Here is a 17,333-nt window from a genome sequence, read left to right as displayed (position 1 = left end):
AGCATACGCGCGTCTATATAAAATGACTTCTTAAAAAATAAATGGAGCTCTCGCTGACTTTTGCTGTTTCACCACCAGAGGCTTCTTTGAACGGCGGTTTTTCCGCCAATGCTATAGCTTTGTGCGTGGCGGCAATCCGCCGTCGTATTGAGAGACGGACCCAATGCGGGATATGAAGCGCTGAGATAGATGCCGCCAAATTTGAACCAAAATTGCGCCAAAATTAAGCCAAAACAGATACATTTTTTGTTTCAAACACAACACCACGTCCTTTTAATCAAACGTGATCTTGGTGCCTTTTTGGCTCATGTCCACGTCCTTGAAGAAGGCGCCGTACGTGCCGTGCGTCTTCTTCTTGACCGTCGTGCCGAACTTGAGCAGGTCCTCCGGCACCTCCTGGTTGGAGCCCTTGAGCACGTTGATCAGCGAGCCCGAGTGTGTCTTGTCGTGCTCCGTGAAAAAGGTAATGGCACGGCCGTCCTTGCCTGCGCGGCCTGTCCGGCCAATGCGGTGCACGTAGTCTTCAATGGTCAGCGGAAACGTCACGTTGATGACCAGCTTGACCTCGGGGATGTCGAGACCGCGCGCGGCCACGTCCGTGGCCACCAGCACGGGCGTCGTGCCGGCCTTGAACGCCTCCAGGCTGCGTGTCCGCTGCTCCTGGCGCAGGTCGCCGTGGATGCTGCACACGCGCACGCCCTGGCCCTGCAGGAAATTCTCGACGCGCACGGCCTCCTTCTTGTACAGGCAGAAGACCAGGATGCGGTCGTTCTTGGCCTTGCCGCGCTGCTCCTGCTTGATGATGTTGAGGCAGCGGCGCTCCTTCTCGCGCTGGTCTATGACCTCGACGGTCTGCGTGATGCGCGCGTTCGCCTGCAGCTCCACGGCGCCCGTGTTGTTGCGGTCGCGCGGGCCGTCGCCGCCCTCGGCGCCGTCCTCGCCATCAAGCGCGCCCGCGCGCGTCCGGCTGCCGACCGTGATCTTGACGGGGTCCTTCATGAACCCGTCGGCCAGGCCGCGCACGCTCGTCGGCCACGTCGCCGTGAACATGAGCGTCTGGCGCGCGGCGCGCTCGGGGCACTGGCCCAGGATGAACTTGATGTCCTCCTCGAAGCCCGTGTCCAGCATGCGGTCCGCCTCGTCGAGCACAGCAAACTGCACGTGCGCCAGCGACACGGCCTCGTCGTTGATAAAGTCCTTGAGGCGGCCCGGCGTGGCCACGACAATGTCGACGCCGCCCTCCTGGCGCAGCAGCACGCGCTGCTCGTCCTTGCTGGCACCGCCGTACAGACAGACCGCCGTCAGCCCCGCGAGCGCCGCCAGCGGCTCGATGGCCTGGTGCGTCTGCATGGCCAGCTCGCGCGTCGGCGACACAATCACGGCGAGCGCCTGCGCCAGGTTGCCGCGGGCGTCCCACTTGTTGTTGAGCTTGGAGCGGTTCGGCAGCTTCTTGGCCTCGACGGCCGCCGGCTTGGGCAGGCTGCGCAGCGCCTCCACGCAGGGCAGCGCAAACGCCATGGTCTTGCCGGAACCGGTCTCGGCGATGCCGACAAGGTCGCGGCCGCCGAGCGTGTAGGGCCACGAGGCGGCCTGGATGGGCGTGGGGTTCTTGTAGGCGGCAAAGGGGCCCTTCTTGGTGAGGGCGGTCGCGGGCAGCTGGCTAAACTCGAGGATGGGCCGCAGACGCTCTGACGTGGGCGCCGTCTTGCTGACGAGCGGGTCGTACACGGCGACCTGCTCCTTCTTGAGATACGCCTGGACATCGGCCTCGGGCACGGCCGTCAGGGCAGCCGTCTGTGTGTAGGGGCCGGACGAGGAGGGGGCGCCGTTGGTCGCAGTTGTCGACTCGGCGGTCCCTTCGGTTGCCTCCCCCTTCTCTTTCAGCTTCTTCTCCTTCTTGTCCTTCTTCTTGTCTTTCTTCTCCTTCTTGGCCTCCTGGTCGTCCTTGCCCTCCTTGCCCTCCTTGCCCTCCTTGCCCTCCTTGCCCTCCTTGCCCTCCTTGCCCTCCTTGCCCTCCTTGCCCTCCTTGCCCTCCTTGCCCTCCTTGCCCTCTTTGCCCTCCTTCTCGCGCTTTTCCTTCTTTTCCTTCCTCTTCTTGTCCTTCTTTTCCTTCTTCAGCCGCCTGCGCTCGGCCTCGTCGCCATTGGCAGCATCGCCGTTGGCCCCGACTCGGGCCTTCTTGGCGAGAGGCGCCGCCGGAGTGTCGACGTCTTCCTCGTCGACGGGGCGGTGCTTTTTGATCGACATGGTGTGCGTGTTGGAAGACAGGAGAAGAGAGTGGGTAGGAAATGTGTTGGTTGGGTCCGACGTTTGAAAAAGGTGCATCGGTAAGAGAAACGCCAACAGTAGATAGATGGCAATGGCGCTAGAACAGGCACTTGGGTGAACGAAGAAAAAAAAAGGCGGAAAAAAAATTCTGCCGCTTAGTTGGGCGCGATAAGGGACCGATAAGCTGGACCTGACACTCGGCACCAGGGACAAAATTAAGGGTCTTGCTTAGTCATACTTAATGTAAGTCCTCTCGACGACAACACTCTCATCTTTGGAAATTATATTGAGCAGCTCGGTTCTGGAAGTACTCTATATTATAGTTATATTGGCACTTGACGAATAATGGAAGGCACAAATACACGAGCGTACGACCAAACTGGCGAAACTAATCTGCGGTTCGCATATTGGCCTTGATATGGCCTTGATATGAAGCGAACGGGCTGATACGAGATTGGAATGTAGAAAGTGACAGTTTCCAAGCACAAAAAGTACAAACAAATCCGGAGCATCGCCCAAAATGATGGATGACAGTAGGCTACAAACCTGGCCTATTTAGAAACGGAGAACTTGTGCGTCAAGACGTCCCAATTGTCGCTGTGCGCTTGGTTGCCAAACGGAGCGAGAACGGCAAAGCGGAGGCTGTGGCGCAGTCAGTATCGTGCAGAGTGGTTGTGTCTACGAGGGAGATGCCAAGGGAACTTACGTATAGTTTCCATTGGAAATCTGAGAGCCGTTGGCCAGTCCGCCCAGCCACCAGTACTCGGTGTCGTAGACGTCGACGGAGCTGCGGTAGATGTCGCTGAGCGGGAACGAAATGGTGTCGCTTGCGTTGTCAAAGCCGGGATTGAAGACGCTGACCTCTCCCGAGTGCGCGTAGTACGCCACCGAGCCGACATAGCCATCCTGGCCGACCACCGGCGGGTATTTCCAGTCGCGCTCGGTCCATGCATCGTCGAAGATCTAGAACAATTAGCTACATAGATGCAATCATACAATTTAGCAAAGGGATCAAGCGGGGCGCCGTACATCCCAGCGAAGCTCCTTTACACCCCATTGGGTACGAGCAACAATCTTGGGAAAGTCTTGGACGCGAGTGCCCAGGTCGAAGGTGAACCTAAAGGGCCGATTAGCAGGCTTGGACGAATCGTATGGTTAGCTACTAACGCAACGTTCACCTACACGCTGTGATTGTCAAACGTCGGGAAAGGATAGTCGACACCCGACTCGCCAAACGGGTAGCCCTGTTGAAATTGCTTCTGCAGGTCCTTTTCAATGCTCGAAGCGATGCCTACACATGTTAGCATTGGATACAAAACACACACACTGATTGAAATTGGAGACTGACCAAAGTATGGGACAGCGAGCTGTTCGCCGTTGCTGCCAAGAATCAAAATCTTGCCGCTGTACACGGGTATGTTGGAGAAGCCGGTGGGATAATCAAAATTGAACCTGTTTGTATGCCCACTGGTTAACACTTGTCTCATTCATGTAAGCATGAAAAAAGGAACAAAACACGCACTGTGCCTGCTTGGTCTCGCCCGGCTTCACGGTAAACGTGCCTCCGGGAAACGACACCTTGGGGGCAATCTTGATGGGCGTCAGCTCGTTGAGCACCTTGGGCCGCGGCGTGCCGTACAGGTTCTCGTCAAACGGCTGCCACGCCTCGAAGCCGCCCGCGTCCTGCAGCTGGAACTTGTACGTCACGGGCTTGTCGCCGTGGTTGGTAATGTCCACCTTGTGGTAGCGCTCAAAGTGGTGCGTGTCGTTGAGTGCAAACTTGGCATACGACAGACTGGTGTTGTAGGTGAGCACCTTGTTTGCGTCGACCAGCCCGGCGCCGACCTGCGTCGTCGGCGCCCAGAAGCCGTAGTCGGCGTCCGTGCTGCCGTCAATCCAGGGCAGCGCGCCGCCCGACGAAATGATGCGCATGGCCAGCTCTTTGGCAAAGCCGCTGCCGTGCGTCTTGCGTCCGCCAAAGCGACCCACATACAGCGCGGCAATGCCGGCAATGTACGGCGTGGCCATGGAGGTGCCGGACAGCACCGCATAGCCGTTGGTCGGGTAGGTGCTAAAGATGTCCCCACCGGGAGCCGCGACCTCGGGCTTCTGCTTCAGGTCGTACGTGCTGCCAAAACTGGTAAAGTCGTTGGGACGCCCGCCCGCCGCGTTGAACATGCCGACATAGTTGTTGTTGGGGTCAAGCGAGAAGTCGGCCGTCACATTGCCGCCGGCGAGAACAGTGTCGATGATGGCCTCGCCGGCCGCCTTCTCAATCAGCCCCAGGAGCGACGTATCGAAAAACGAAAAGGGCGAGGCCAGCGGCTCATCGTCCTGGTAGAAGAGAATGAACTGCGCACCAAATTCCTCGAGATTGATCTGCTTGACAATGAAGTCACAGCCGCCACGGCGCACCAGAGGGATCACGGCCGACAGGTTTTGCGTTGTTGACGGAAGCGACGAACAGGCATCGTCGTCGACAGTCTTGTTCAGCGACAACGGCACAATCGGCCAGCCCTTGACCGACGCAGGGAAGACGTCCAAGCCGGGATAGTAGGCGACCTCGGTTGTGTTGGAGAGGCCATTGAGGTTGAACGTGGCATAAAACGGCGGCGCGACGACAGTGGAGGCCTCGCTCGACGCCACGGCCAGAACATAGTCGCCGGCGGCGCCATTGCTTCCGAAGAACGGTCCCTCAAACCCATTGTTCCCAGCTGCAATGGTGACAATGACACCCTGCTCGACGATGCGGGACGCGACCGTGGCCCACGCATCCGTGGACCAGCCCCCGGCACCACCAACAGAGCAAGTAATGATATCGGCCTGTCGTGTTAGTGACAATGTACCATTGTAGGGTATGCATGCTGGGTCCTCTTACGTCGGCCTCGTACGCAGCGAGGAAGGCCTCGATCAGCGTGTCCTCGTCGGTCCCGTCTTGCTGGCCAAAGACCTTGAAAGAGAGAAGGGTCGCATCAGGTGCAACACCGACAAATCTAGCAACACATTAGAACTGTAAAGTTGGACGTACGTGGTCAGAAACGCCTTACTGATCACTCTTTCCGGCAACAATGCCAGCGACATGGGTGCCATGGCCAATCTGGTCCATTGGGTCGTTGTCGGGCTGCTTGGCGCTACCATCAACCGGCCAGTCTGATAACAAGGCGTGTGTCAGTAAACGAGGAAACGCAAGATCAGGCGACGTCAACGCTGGCCTTTTAACATACTTCCATTGCCGACGAAATCGTAGCCGCCAGCAACCTTGAATCCAGGACCAAAGCCGCCGCCGAGTGCAGGATGTGTGTACTGTGTGCCCGTATCGACAATGGCCACAACGGCGCCCTTGCCAAAGTAGCCGGCCGCGTGCACCTTGTCAACGCCCGTCCAGCTGTGCACCGAGTAGTTACTGGCGGACGCATCGCTGGAAAACGACTGCGTCGGGACGGTGTGGTCAAGCTTGATGCGGTTCGACGACCAGACGCGCGAGACGCCAGCCGACGCGAGGGCTCGCAGCGTGTCAATGTTGTCCACCGTCGACTCCACGCTCACGCCCGAGAAGACATCAGACGCGAACGTCTTCAGCACGCGGGTGCCGTCACGGGCCGAAAGGGCGTTGACAACTGCCTGGTGGTTGGCCGCATCGGCAAACTCGATGATGTAGCGCTTGGGCGCGGCAACCGTAGCGTTGATGGACGGAACCGGCACTTGGTCATGTGCGAGGCCATAGACACTCGCGAAGCTGACCGAGAGTGCGAGAACGAGGCTTGTGAGATGCATAATGGGGCAATGTGGTGGGCTGGCACATCAAAATGTACCGCTCCAATGTTGGGAGAAAATCAGATACAATTCACGATTGAAGCAAAGCACCAAGGCAAGCTGGCTTGTTGAGAAGAACCAAAATACATCCCAACATGGGCAGCCAAGACCCGATATTTATGCCACGAGAGCGTCTTTCATGGTGATAGATTGGGTGATGACGCACATTGTGTTTCTTCATCTTTCACATCCATGAACTAGGATGAGCCTTCAGAGGACGATGTCTCGACATGCCAAGACGTCGTGTTTTGTAGATTGTGAGGCACGGCGATAGCCACCGTAAATAGAGTGAGATTGTCGTCTTTCTTCTTTGGGACGTTACAATCGACAAATTCACCTGCCACTTTGAGATCAGACAACTGGAGGAGATATGACCAGCGAGACATCAAACGACGAACGTCGGAAATGCAAATGTGGAAAAGACCATTGCCAAAAGTAAATGTGAGGTAGATTCAAATGAATGTACTGGACAGAGATTGCTCAAAATACGACGGTGACACTGAATCATGAGCGTTGGAACCTCAAGGCCTGCGCAGTAAGTAAACTGTTGTCTCGTTCTACTAACGGCAGTCGGAGCGAAAATGTGAAATATATGAAAGGCCTCGACATGCGAGCCAGACTTTGGAGACCTTCTGGTTTGAGACGAAAGGGAGGGCAGCAGACGGGAAGCCGGAGGCCAAGCAGCAACATATGACCAGACGCGTGCCACATTCGCACGTGCGGCTTAATATCGAGGCACACCAAACATAGCGCATTTGGCCGCGTTGAAGCCAATTTATTTTCATGACCACACAGACCTGAGGGCCCCATTCTTACGGTCCTGCCAAAAAGAGCCCTTGTCGACATTGCCTAGGCAAACACGATGCCTTACACAAGAGCGGGAAGGACTGCCCTGGCCGAAATCACGTATTGCATCTTGGTCACGTAATCGAGGTAGCCGTCGGAGTCGTCATGGAGGTCGTCTTGCGCCCACACCGCAGCGACGAGGCAATCAACGTACGACGGCGTCGACTTGTCGCCGCGCAGTTCCAGCGCCTTGGATGCAACGGGCATGAGTTCGGGCCGGCTGTGAATAACGTCCAGGACGGCCCGGCGACGGGCGTCTGTGTTGGCTTCGGCGCCGATCAAAAACAGAGAAAAGGGCGTGATGCGGACGTCGAGGCGTTGCATGTCGCAGCTCATGGCAAAGATCTCGTCAAACAACGCATCCACCGCCGCCGACGGGCCGGTCAGATGGCGGCACGTCCGCTGAAAATAGATCCAAGTGGACGCCATGAAGAGATAGCGCTGTAGCCTCAATCCGGCGTCCGCCGCCGCAGCTGGGTCTTTTTCGTCGACGGAGCTAATATCAGCACACGCCAACTTGCTATTTTTCAGGAACTCGTTGATGTCCGCTTCGAGGCGGTTGATATTTTCGGCGCGGCTTGGGCCGGGATGGACTGCGAGGTCTAATTGTGCCTCTTTCGAGGCCTTGAGAACCAAGGACAGAATATGGATTTCGTACTGGAGATAATCGCCCCAGCCACAATAGTAGAACTGAAGATGTGTCTTTTTATCAGCAATGTGAACGCCCCTATATGCCCGGTTTACCGCGAGTGCCAGCAGACCAAGTCTGTCTATTTCTCGCTGCGTGTGCAAACTTACACGGTCAAAATGATTGGTACATTTGAATTCCACGGTCTCGCCTTTGAAGGTCATGCTCAGTTTATGCACCATGTCCGATGGCCGTTGCCAATGGCTCACGCTAAACTGGGCTAAGATGTCGTGGTAATGTAGGTATCGGTAGAGAATGGTGGCGTCGCCGTCAATGACTTCCCCTCTTTTGAATTTCTCATTGAGGGAGTGGCTGCAGACTGTTCGAAGACTGCAGATGTACAGGGCCCAGAAGACGCTCGAGTCGTCGCCCAGGCTGATCTCGGCCCGGCACAGGAGTAGGCCGGCGGCCATGTGTTGCAGGATGCGAGCCGCGCCGATGCCCTCGGTTTTGGCGGCCTGCTGAAGCGACTGGAGTGCCAAGACCTTGAAATGAGCGCATTCTTGGACATTTCCATAGCGCCTCAGTGCAGACAGACAGAAGAGAGAGTAAAGAACCGCTTTGGAGGAGGCTGTGTTGTCGTATAGAGACATCCGCAGCAGAAGGTCTCGGAACTGCTGCGGCTCATTGTCGAGCTGGGGCAAGGAGTTGGAAGCTTCGTGGTAGACTAAACGACATAGCAAATTGGGTCAGACAAGATATTCACGTGAGTAAAAGATACACCTTTTGTAGATAGATGTGCAATATGTGGGATTGCAGTGAAAAGGGGGACAGATAGGTCAGGGACAGGGCAGGAAGCCGAAACGACGTTCGGTGGGAGTGTGAGGCTTGACGGAGAATTGACGTGACTGGGCTGTGTAGAGAGGGAGGTAGGAAAGGGGACGTGTTGTGGTTCCAAACGAAAACGAGTAGAACGTCGCCCTTGTGTAACTGTCTAGAACTCGGTTCTTCGTCACATACAGTAAGACATAAGGCCCGACCCATCCGATTGGAGCCGTTCGAAGTCGGCGTATAGAGATGGCGCTTTGTTGGGCAAAAGAGCCAGGTACGGATCTTCTGCATACGCGCGCTCGAACAAGATCGATCGTGTGCCTACATCAACGATGAAAGATGGGCGAAATTAGTAAAGGGGTGGCGGTGGACGACCACGACGATCAAAGCCGTGCTCGCTCAAAGTTGCCCGCCAAGACTCCAAAGAACGCCGAGTCCGCGCAGCTGGCAAACGACGTAGACATTGCCAACCAACAAGCACAGCAAACGCAGTATAAACAGCACACAACCCTGAGCTCATCGTCCCATATTTAGTCACAAAGATACCACATACCTTGACTGGTCGATACGTACGGGAGCAGATGGTGTGCGGCGACCTGCTCGGAAATCACATTGACAAAGTAGTAGCTGTTGCCGCCTTTGTGACGGAAGCGAGAGTGCATCCGGCTTTGCGCCATCAGGTAGTTTCTGTCGTCCTTGGGGCCCTCTAGAGCCCGCCTTGATTTTGGCTTGGGCCACGACAACTCAAAGGCATGGCCTGCGCGGCACTCCCGATGCGCCTTTTGGCAGTTGTGACAGACGGGCCGCGTTCCATCACACTTGATTTTGCGTTCTAGAGAATGTGCATGCGGAGCAGTCGCGATTTGCCTCGATTAGCTTCACGCTCCTTCAGAAGGTGGGAACAACTTCGGCTGACGTGCTCCTCCGCGTCCGATCCTGGCAAGGTGCGCCTTTTATTTCAGAGGATAATTCATGTCCGAGACGAGTTACATACCTTTACATGTCGAGCAACGCAGAGCCTCTGCAGTCTTTCGAGTCCTTTGTGCCGACATTGGTCCAGATATGCTTTGCGCAGTCGCGTTGGTAAGGTTGTGCCTGCGTAGTACGATTTGCAATGGTGTTTCTGAGAATGGAACATCCGGTTTTTTTGGTACATCTACACGATGTGCTTCACTCTTTATGTTCCAGGTTGCTCCAGTCTCTTGTATGTGACGGTTTGGGGTGCTTGGTATTGTGATGTTTCCAATTTTGTGACACCGGCCAGCCTTCCGAATGTTGTTTTCTGTATGAGGTTATGGTGTTTCTTGTGTTGCCTTCCTGTTCTGTCGTGTGCCCTCCATCGTCCTTGCCATTCAAAGAGAATGAAGCTCTCGGCATCAAGCTGACAAACACTCATTCGGCCTTGACCAAGTGGGGCGCCATTCTTTTTGACAGGGCAGGAACGACCGGCCGATCTAGCATGGCCCGCTTCCCCAAAATGGAAGTTTGGCAAGTCTGAGCGAGCGAGTCAGAACCGATTAAAAAAAGCGGAGCAGTGCGAACGGGTTGTCAATTCTCCGCAAGCCCCCAATGGGCCACATCTACTACGGAGGAAACGGACTGCAGCATGTGCAGCAACGTTCTCACAGCCCTATGAGTAGATAAGAATCTGACTCCAATCGACGGTGGAACCGGATCGATCCAGACCATTGCAGGCCAAGTTTGCCCGACAATTTTGTGGTATCAACCTTACGTCAATATGCTGACAAACGAGAAAGAAAAAAAGGAAACAAGTCGCGGAGACTTATTGGGTGATTCTACAAGGACGCACGCCGGGTCGGTGTTATTGAGAACTGCCAAATCATGTGCGGCTGGCGTGGCTCCCAGCATAGAATCCCTGCAGCGGTGCAAAGGCGAAGTGTTCAGTCCCTCTTTGGAAAGCCATTCCGAGAAACATGGCAACTCTGAGCGAGCTCGAAGAAACTGCTAGAAATTAGCAACATAGGGCAATATGCCGTAGATTTTTGACGTTTGCCTTGCAATAGCGCTAGCTATCAACGCTCGCTAACTGTCGTGGCAACCGACATCGCCAAGATACGTTGTGCTTCACGAACGCGGTTGGTGCCCTGGTTACAAACGGCGGCATTTGTCATAGACGGGACTCGCAGCCAGTCGTACACGGAATTTACAACGGCGGTCCAACAAAAGACGGAATTTGCGGCCAATAATCAACTTTCATTGGCACCCGAGGGAGAAAACTGCTGTCAATATGGAGGAGTCAAAGAAATCAAAGGGTCAAAGTCGTGATATAAAGGGGGACGATTCCTCGCGAGACGAAGAGTTGGGAGGTTATCGACATCATCGATATCATCAACACCCTGTTTTATACTGTAAAATTTCAAATCTTGATAGTCTCACTGTTCTCCATTTATCACGCCGTTGACTCTACTTGACCCTATCTTCGTTCATACAGCCATCCAGCCAACAAATCACTTCCCGATCTGCCCAAAACACCACACCAATCATGCCTTCTTACGTGGTTGTCGGCGCTTCTCGTGGCATCGGAGTATGTGGACACGACGAAGCTCACCTTGGTGGTTTGGAAAGGAGTCATATGCCAGCGTCATATGCCAGCATGGTCAGCTAATACAATTTGTTCTATTCAAACAGTTTGGTCTGGTCAAGGAGCTTGCAGCCGATAAGAACAACACCGTCGTCGGCCTTGTACGCAACGTCGAGGCTTCCAAGGCCAAGTTTGCCGCTGAGATCCCGGGCGCCAACATTCATACCGTCTATGCCGACCTGGCCAACCGGAAATCGCTCGAGGTATGTTGCTGGCATACGTGTCGAAATATCGTTGGCCACCCTTTGCACTCATAAACTGTACTAAGTCGATTGGTTTTCTTCATAGACTGCCGCTGCTGAGACGGCGGCCATCACCGGCGGCGCGGTCGACGTCTTCATTGCCAATGCTGCCATTGGCATCCCTGTCAACCGCTTTCTGACGGACGAAGTCACCTCGGACCCAGAGCTGTTTGAGAAGAACATGGACCTGACGTTCCGCATCAACGTCGTCGGCACCATCGAGTCGGTTGCTTTCTTCGCGCCCCTCGTCGAGAAGAGCACGCTCAAGAAGATTGTCGTCGTCTCCTCGGGCGCCGGCGACATTGACTTTATCCTCCAGTCCGGCATGGACATGCAGAGCCCCTACGCCATCAGCAAGGCGGCTCTCAACATGGCCGTCGCCAAGTTCCACCTCGAGTACAAGCCAAAGGGTGTCCTGGTCTTTGCCATCTCGCCCGGCTTGGTCGACACGGAGTTTGCCACGGACCCGAACAAGCCTCTCACCGAGGCAGATGTGGCGAACAAGAACGAGGCCATGGGGCGCATTGTCGGCCTGTTCAAGGCGTACGCGCCGCACTGGGAGCCTGTGATGCTGACGCCCACGCAGTCGGCGCAAGCCGTGATCAAAGTTATTGGGGACGCCACCATTGCAAAGGAGGGCGGTAAGATGGTTTCGCACCACGGCACGCAGGAGTGGCTTTAAATGAAACGGGATTGGCTAGCCAAGGACTTGTCGCTGGACCTTTGCGCTGAATTCGGGATATTGCATCAGCACGGTGTCCAGCAACAGTACTTCCAATACAAACATACAAATAGTACAATTTCTGCTCCGGCTGAGCGACTAGAAACATTCGGTGGGCGCCACGTGGGAAAGAGTAAAAACAAATGTATATTTCTTTAGAAAGACTGACAGCCACTGGGCGAATTGGACGACAGGAAAGGACACAGAAATCTATGAGCGGAAGTGAGAACTTAACTTTGGGGAAGATTTACGAACTGTTGCGTGACTGTAACGGCTGCTGACGAAGAGAATGAGTGACTCGATACTTCTCAGCGCCAATCAGCTACAATTGCAGTGTCTCATAGCACCCAACCGAAATAAAAAAAGAACGTTGCATTTCCAACGACATTAAACCCGCGTCCCACATAAAATTAGACGGATAGGGTGCTGTAAGACAGAGAAGAAGAAGAACACAAAGTAAAAAAATATAACAACCGGTCCAGTACATCAGGTAAAGTACAAAAACTAAAAAGGAGTCATGATTCTGGTTAATGGGAAGTTCTGGGGCGCTCCTGCTCCACTTACCAAAGGCGCCTTCCCGCCACGGAATCCCCCCAAAACCAGCCTTGTAAACATCAAACTCACTAGCCAACTGCCGTTTCTCACTATCTCACTAAATAATGTGCAGAGCGCTGTCCAAGCAGGTGACGATGGTCGAACCCAGCGCGCCGTTGCTGAGACCAGTCGTCGACAAGCACACCAACGCGTCGCCAGCGGCATACGGTCCCAATGCGACAACACACAGCGGAATGTCCACCAGCAACGACGGCAGGCCAACATCGGTCTGCAGCTTCAGACAGGCCGAGGGCAGCGTCGCCGGGCACGATTGTTCGAGGGCATCGACCAAACACGTGATAATCGAATCGCCATTGACCGCCGTCGTGATGACATTCGTCGCGAGACATTCGGCGACGTTGCCCACGGCGTAGACGCCCAGGTCGGCCGTACAGAGCAGAGCGTCCACTTCAAGAGCGACGCCGGTGGTGCCCGCCAGTTCCTTGCAGTGTTCAGGCAGGTCGACACTGCAGCCGGGCGTGGCCGAGGAAGACGGAGCCGGGCAGTCGATCGGGATCGCGGTTACCGTCGGGGTCGTGGGGGGGTTCAGTTGCAGCGCATCGTACAAGCAGGCCACGATGGTGTAGCCCTGGGTATTGCCGTCGATGCCCGTCGTGACCAAGCACTGCGCAACGGCTCCAATGGCGAACGGACCCAGCTCGGCCAAGCAAACAGCGGAATCGGCGATAAGTGGGATGCCAGACTCGTTCTCGAGGGCAACACAAGGAGCGGGCAGCGAGTCGATGCACTTGCCCGCGAAGGCGTTGTTGAGACAGTTCACCACATCGGTGCCCAGCGAAATGGGGGTCAGATCCGTCGTCAAGCACGTAAGGGCGCTGCCGGTGCCGTACACACCGAGAGACGCGAGACAGACCGCAGCAGGGTCAATAAGGGCAAGGTCGTTGTAGAGGGCGAGGTCCTCGCACGTCGCCGGCAGACCCGTGACACAAGCCGATGCAGCCGGGGCAGACACAGTGACGGTGGTGTAGCAGGCCGACGCCGATGCTGCAGACGATGCTGACGACGGGGTGGCGGACACGGAGCTGGGGGCGCTCGAAGACCCTGCGCTAGACGAGGCTGCAGAAGATGAAGACGGGACAGACGACGTGCTGGAGACGGACGGAGATGAGCTGCTGCCTCCAGGAGAAGCACTAGAAGCAGACGAAGCGCTAGAAGAAGCACTGGATGAAGCAGCACTGGAAGAAGCACTGGATGAAGCAGCACTGGAAGAAGCACTTGATGAAGCAGCACTGGAAGAAGCAACACTAAAAGAAGCGGCACTCGAAGAAGTAGCACTGGAAGAAGCACTCGAAGAAGCACTCGAAGAAGCACTCGAAGAAGCACTCGAAGAAGCACTCGAAGAAGCACTCGAAGAAGCAGCACTCGAAGAAGCAGCACTGGAAGATGCAGCGCTGGAAGAAGCAGCACTGGAAGGAGCAGTACTGGAAGAAGCAGTACTGGAAGAAGTAGCGCTGGAAGAAGCAGCGCTGGATGAAGCAGCGCTGGAAGAAGCAGCGCTGGAAGAAGCAGCGCTGGAAGATGCAGCGCTGGAAGAAGCAGCACTCGAAGAAGCAGCACTCGAAGAAGCGGCACTAGAAGAAGCAGCACTGGAAGATGCAGCGCTGGAAGAAGCAGCACTGGAAGAAGCAACACTAAAAGAAGCGGCACTCGAAGAAGTAGCACTGGAAGAAGCACTAAAAGAAGCACTCGAAGAAGCACTCGAAGAAGCACTCGAAGAAGCAGCACTCGAAGAAGCAGCACTGGAAGATGCAGCGCTGGAAGAAGCAGCACTGGAAGAAGCAGTACTGGAAGAAGCAGTACTGGAAGAAGCACTCGAAGAAACAGCACTGGAAGATGCAGCGCTGGAAGAAGCAGCACTGGAAGAAACACTAAAAGAAGCACTCGAAGAAGCACTCGAAGAAACAGCACTGGAAGATGCAACGCTGGAAGAAACAACACTGGAAGAAGCACTCGAAGAAACAGCACTGGAAGAAGTAGCACTGGAAGAAGTAGCGCTGGAAGAAGCAGCGCTGGATGAAGCAGCGCTGGAAGAAGCAGCGCTGGAAGAAGAAGCGCTGGAAGAAACACTAAAAGAAGCACTCGAAGAAGCACTCGAAGAAGCACTCGAAGAAGCAGCACTCGAAGAAGCAGCACTCGAAGAAGCGGCACTAGAAGAAGCAGCACTGGAAGATACAGCGCTGGAAGAAGCAGCGCTAGAAGACGCACTGGATGAAGCGCTGGAGGCAGACGAGGCACTCGAAGAAGCGGCTGACGAAGAAGCACTGGAGACAGAACTAGAGACAGACGAAGAAGCACTGGAGACAGAACTAGAGACAGACGAAGAAGCACTAGAAGGAGCACTGGAAGAAGCACTGGATGCAGACGAAACGGCCGACGAGCCGCTTGAAGCGACACTGGAGGAAGCACTGGAAGCAACACTGGAAGCAGACGAAGTACCAGACGAGGCTGCCGACGATGCGGTTGACGAGCCGCTCGACGCAGCGCTGGAAGCAGACGAAGTAGCGCTGGAGGCAGACGAGGCGGCCGACGAGGCACTAGATGAAGCAGCAGACGATACTCCAGACGAGGTAGCGGATGAAGCAACGGATGAGGCAGACGACGACGCAGACGACGAGGCAACGGACGAGACACTAGACGACGCAGAGGACGATGCACTAGACGATGCACTAGACGAGACGGCGGATGAGGCAGACGATGAAGCAGACGATGAAGCAGAAGATGAGGCAATGGACGATGCCGACGACGAGGCAGCCGACGACGAGGCAGCCGACGAAGCAGATGACGAGGCAGCCGACGACGCAGACGACGAGGCAACGGACGATGCCGACGACGAAGCAGTCGACGAAGCAGACGACGTGGCAGACGACGTGGCAGACGACGAGACAGCGGATGAAGCGACAGATGAAGCAGACGATGAAGCAGACGACGAAGCAGACGACGAAGCAGACGACGAGGCAACGGACAATGCCGACGACGATCCTGACGACGAAGCAGACGACGAAGCAGACGACGAAGCAGACGACGAAGCAGACGACGAGGCAGCCGACGATGCACTAGACGAGGCAGCTGACGATGCTGACGACGAGGCATACGACAGAGCAGACGACGAGACAGATGATGACGAGGCAGCCGACGAGGCAGCGGACGATGCACTAGACGACGTAGCGGACGATGCTGACGACGAGGCAGACGACGAGGCAACGGACAATGCCGACGACGATCCTGACGACGAGGCAGACGACAGAGCAGACGATGAGGCAGACGACGAGGCAGCTGACGAAACGTCCGAAGACAGGCTGGAAGAACTACCTGAGTTGGAAGCCGAGTTGGAAGCCGAGTTGGAAGCCGAGTTGGAAGCTGGGCCACTAGAGCTGGCAGTAGAAGCGGTGGGCTTGGGGGTGTCGATGATGACAGTGCCAGTAGAGTCACCAGGACCAGGCGGGACTGTCAAAGTGACCGGCGTGCTGCCAGTCCACTGTCCCGTAATGGTTGTGTAAGGACCCGTGAAGGCGGGCGTGGTGGTCTCGGGCACCTCAATAATAACAGTGCCTGTGTGGTCACCGCTGCCAGGCGGGATGGAAACGGTGATGGGAGTGGTGCCGGTCCACTGGCCAGTGATGGTCGTGTAAGGACCAGTGAACTCGCCGGGGCCACTATTCGGTCAGCATGAGTTATGATGAAAGGCAGGCAGATAAAGACACTTCGCATGAGACGCAAACTTACGTCGTGACCGTGCTGGTGGTGGTGACGGTCGACGTGATTGTGGTGGACACCTGCGTAGGAGCGTTGGTGATCTGAATGGTGATCTCGTTGATGATGATGACAGTGTTTGCTGGAATGAAAACGTCGACAATCACGGGCGTCTGGCCAATGATTTCGATTGGCTGGACAGTGACAACAGCAGGACACTTGTCCATGGCACGCCTGAAGAACTCCGGCACGACCTGAGGGTACGGAGTGGCCACGGCGCCGCCTGCCATTAGACCGGCGGCTGCCAGGAAGCCCCGGGCGACTGAGAGGCGCATGGTGGGCAAATGTAACAGAAGAACGGAGGGTTAAAGATACAGAGCGACGTAAGACGCAAAATCGTAAAGAGAATTTCAATTTATGGGTACAGGAAATGATGACAAAATGAATGAATGTGATGAATGTGAAGTTAGTCAAGTTTGTGAAAGAAGGACTCGGCAGCTGCAAATCAGACTGCTCTTTAGAAGGGCAAATAATTAAAGAAAAACAGAAGCGAAACGCCGCGGAGGTCGACCGTCAGTGTTGTCGAGAATTGATGTCTTTCCGATGCTTCAAAGGTCTGTCCGTATAGGCAGTGAAGTCGGCGAGGCATGAGAATATATATCTTGTCGACTTGCGGGAGCAGGTTTCGTGCAAGGGCCTCCCGCCGTATTGTGTGCGATTTGAGAGTACTGTCCTCTGGGCGCTCGTCGATATGGGCTGCGCTGCCCCGGCCACAGGGATCAACGACTCGACAGGGCATGGCACTGGCTCTCTGTCGGAGATCTGTTTACTTTTCGTTGAGGAGGCCGAGTCAGGAGGAAGACGAGGAGACGAGAAACACGCAAAGGGCGTCTTTGGGATGCGTATGTTTGAGGCTCCCCTAGCCACTCTTGGCAGAAACAAAGCGAAGGGAATGAACATAAGGGGTGTGTAACAAAAATGGGAGTGTAGGCAAGAGAAGAAGGGATGCGCCAGTGTTGGATGGTGACATGAAGAAATGGAGGGGTTTTTTCTCGTTGTGCAATCTGCGAGCATTCA

At 55.4% G+C, this 17,333-nt stretch overlaps 5 protein-coding genes across 5 annotated transcripts; 2 read left to right on the top strand and 3 right to left on the bottom strand.

The window, feature by feature from the left end:
- Nucleotides 1–273: 273 nt before the first annotated feature.
- SPBR_04796 (ATP-dependent RNA helicase DBP3) lies at nt 274–2,247 on the bottom strand (the record flags this gene model as incomplete). Its single annotated transcript, XM_040763073.1, has 1 exon — nt 274–2,247. One exon carries the CDS (start codon nt 2,245–2,247, stop codon nt 274–276), a length of 1,974 nt encoding a protein of 657 aa, XP_040615590.1.
- Nucleotides 2,248–2,819: 572 nt separating this feature from the next.
- SPBR_04616 (uncharacterized protein) lies at nt 2,820–6,042 on the bottom strand (the record flags this gene model as incomplete). The annotated part of the gene is made up of 9 exons (XM_040762893.1): nt 2,820–2,910; nt 2,975–3,231; nt 3,298–3,385; nt 3,451–3,559; nt 3,617–3,720; nt 3,791–5,091; nt 5,147–5,261; nt 5,316–5,418; nt 5,493–6,042. 9 exons carry the CDS (start codon nt 6,040–6,042, stop codon nt 2,820–2,822), a joined length of 2,718 nt encoding a protein of 905 aa, XP_040615589.1.
- Nucleotides 6,043–6,948: 906 nt separating this feature from the next.
- On the bottom strand, nt 6,949–9,438 carry SPBR_04702 (uncharacterized protein; the record flags this gene model as incomplete). Its single annotated transcript, XM_040762979.1, has 4 exons — nt 6,949–7,617; nt 7,726–8,282; nt 8,940–9,218; nt 9,381–9,438. 4 exons carry the CDS (start codon nt 9,436–9,438, stop codon nt 6,949–6,951), a joined length of 1,563 nt encoding a protein of 520 aa, XP_040615588.1.
- A 1,451-nt stretch (nt 9,439–10,889) lies between these two features.
- SPBR_05153 (short chain dehydrogenase reductase) lies at nt 10,890–11,912 on the top strand (the record flags this gene model as incomplete). Its single annotated transcript, XM_040763430.1, has 3 exons — nt 10,890–10,931; nt 11,036–11,191; nt 11,277–11,912. 3 exons carry the CDS (start codon nt 10,890–10,892, stop codon nt 11,910–11,912), a joined length of 834 nt encoding a protein of 277 aa, XP_040615587.1.
- A 698-nt stretch (nt 11,913–12,610) lies between these two features.
- On the top strand, nt 12,611–16,063 carry SPBR_04594 (uncharacterized protein; the record flags this gene model as incomplete). The annotated part of the gene is made up of 3 exons (XM_040762871.1): nt 12,611–12,772; nt 12,802–13,461; nt 13,538–16,063. The coding sequence occupies 3 exons, from the start codon at nt 12,611–12,613 to the stop codon at nt 16,061–16,063; spliced, it is 3,348 nt and encodes a 1,115-aa protein (XP_040615586.1).
- Between the last annotated feature and the right edge of the window lie 1,270 nt (nt 16,064–17,333).

Source organism: Sporothrix brasiliensis, assembly GCF_000820605.1.
Source record: "Sporothrix brasiliensis 5110 chromosome Unknown Cont21, whole genome shotgun sequence".
In the NCBI taxonomy this organism is placed as follows: domain Eukaryota; kingdom Fungi; phylum Ascomycota; class Sordariomycetes; order Ophiostomatales; family Ophiostomataceae; genus Sporothrix; species Sporothrix brasiliensis.
Note: the sequence above shows the minus strand (reverse complement) of the source record. Positions and strands in the feature narration are given on the sequence as shown.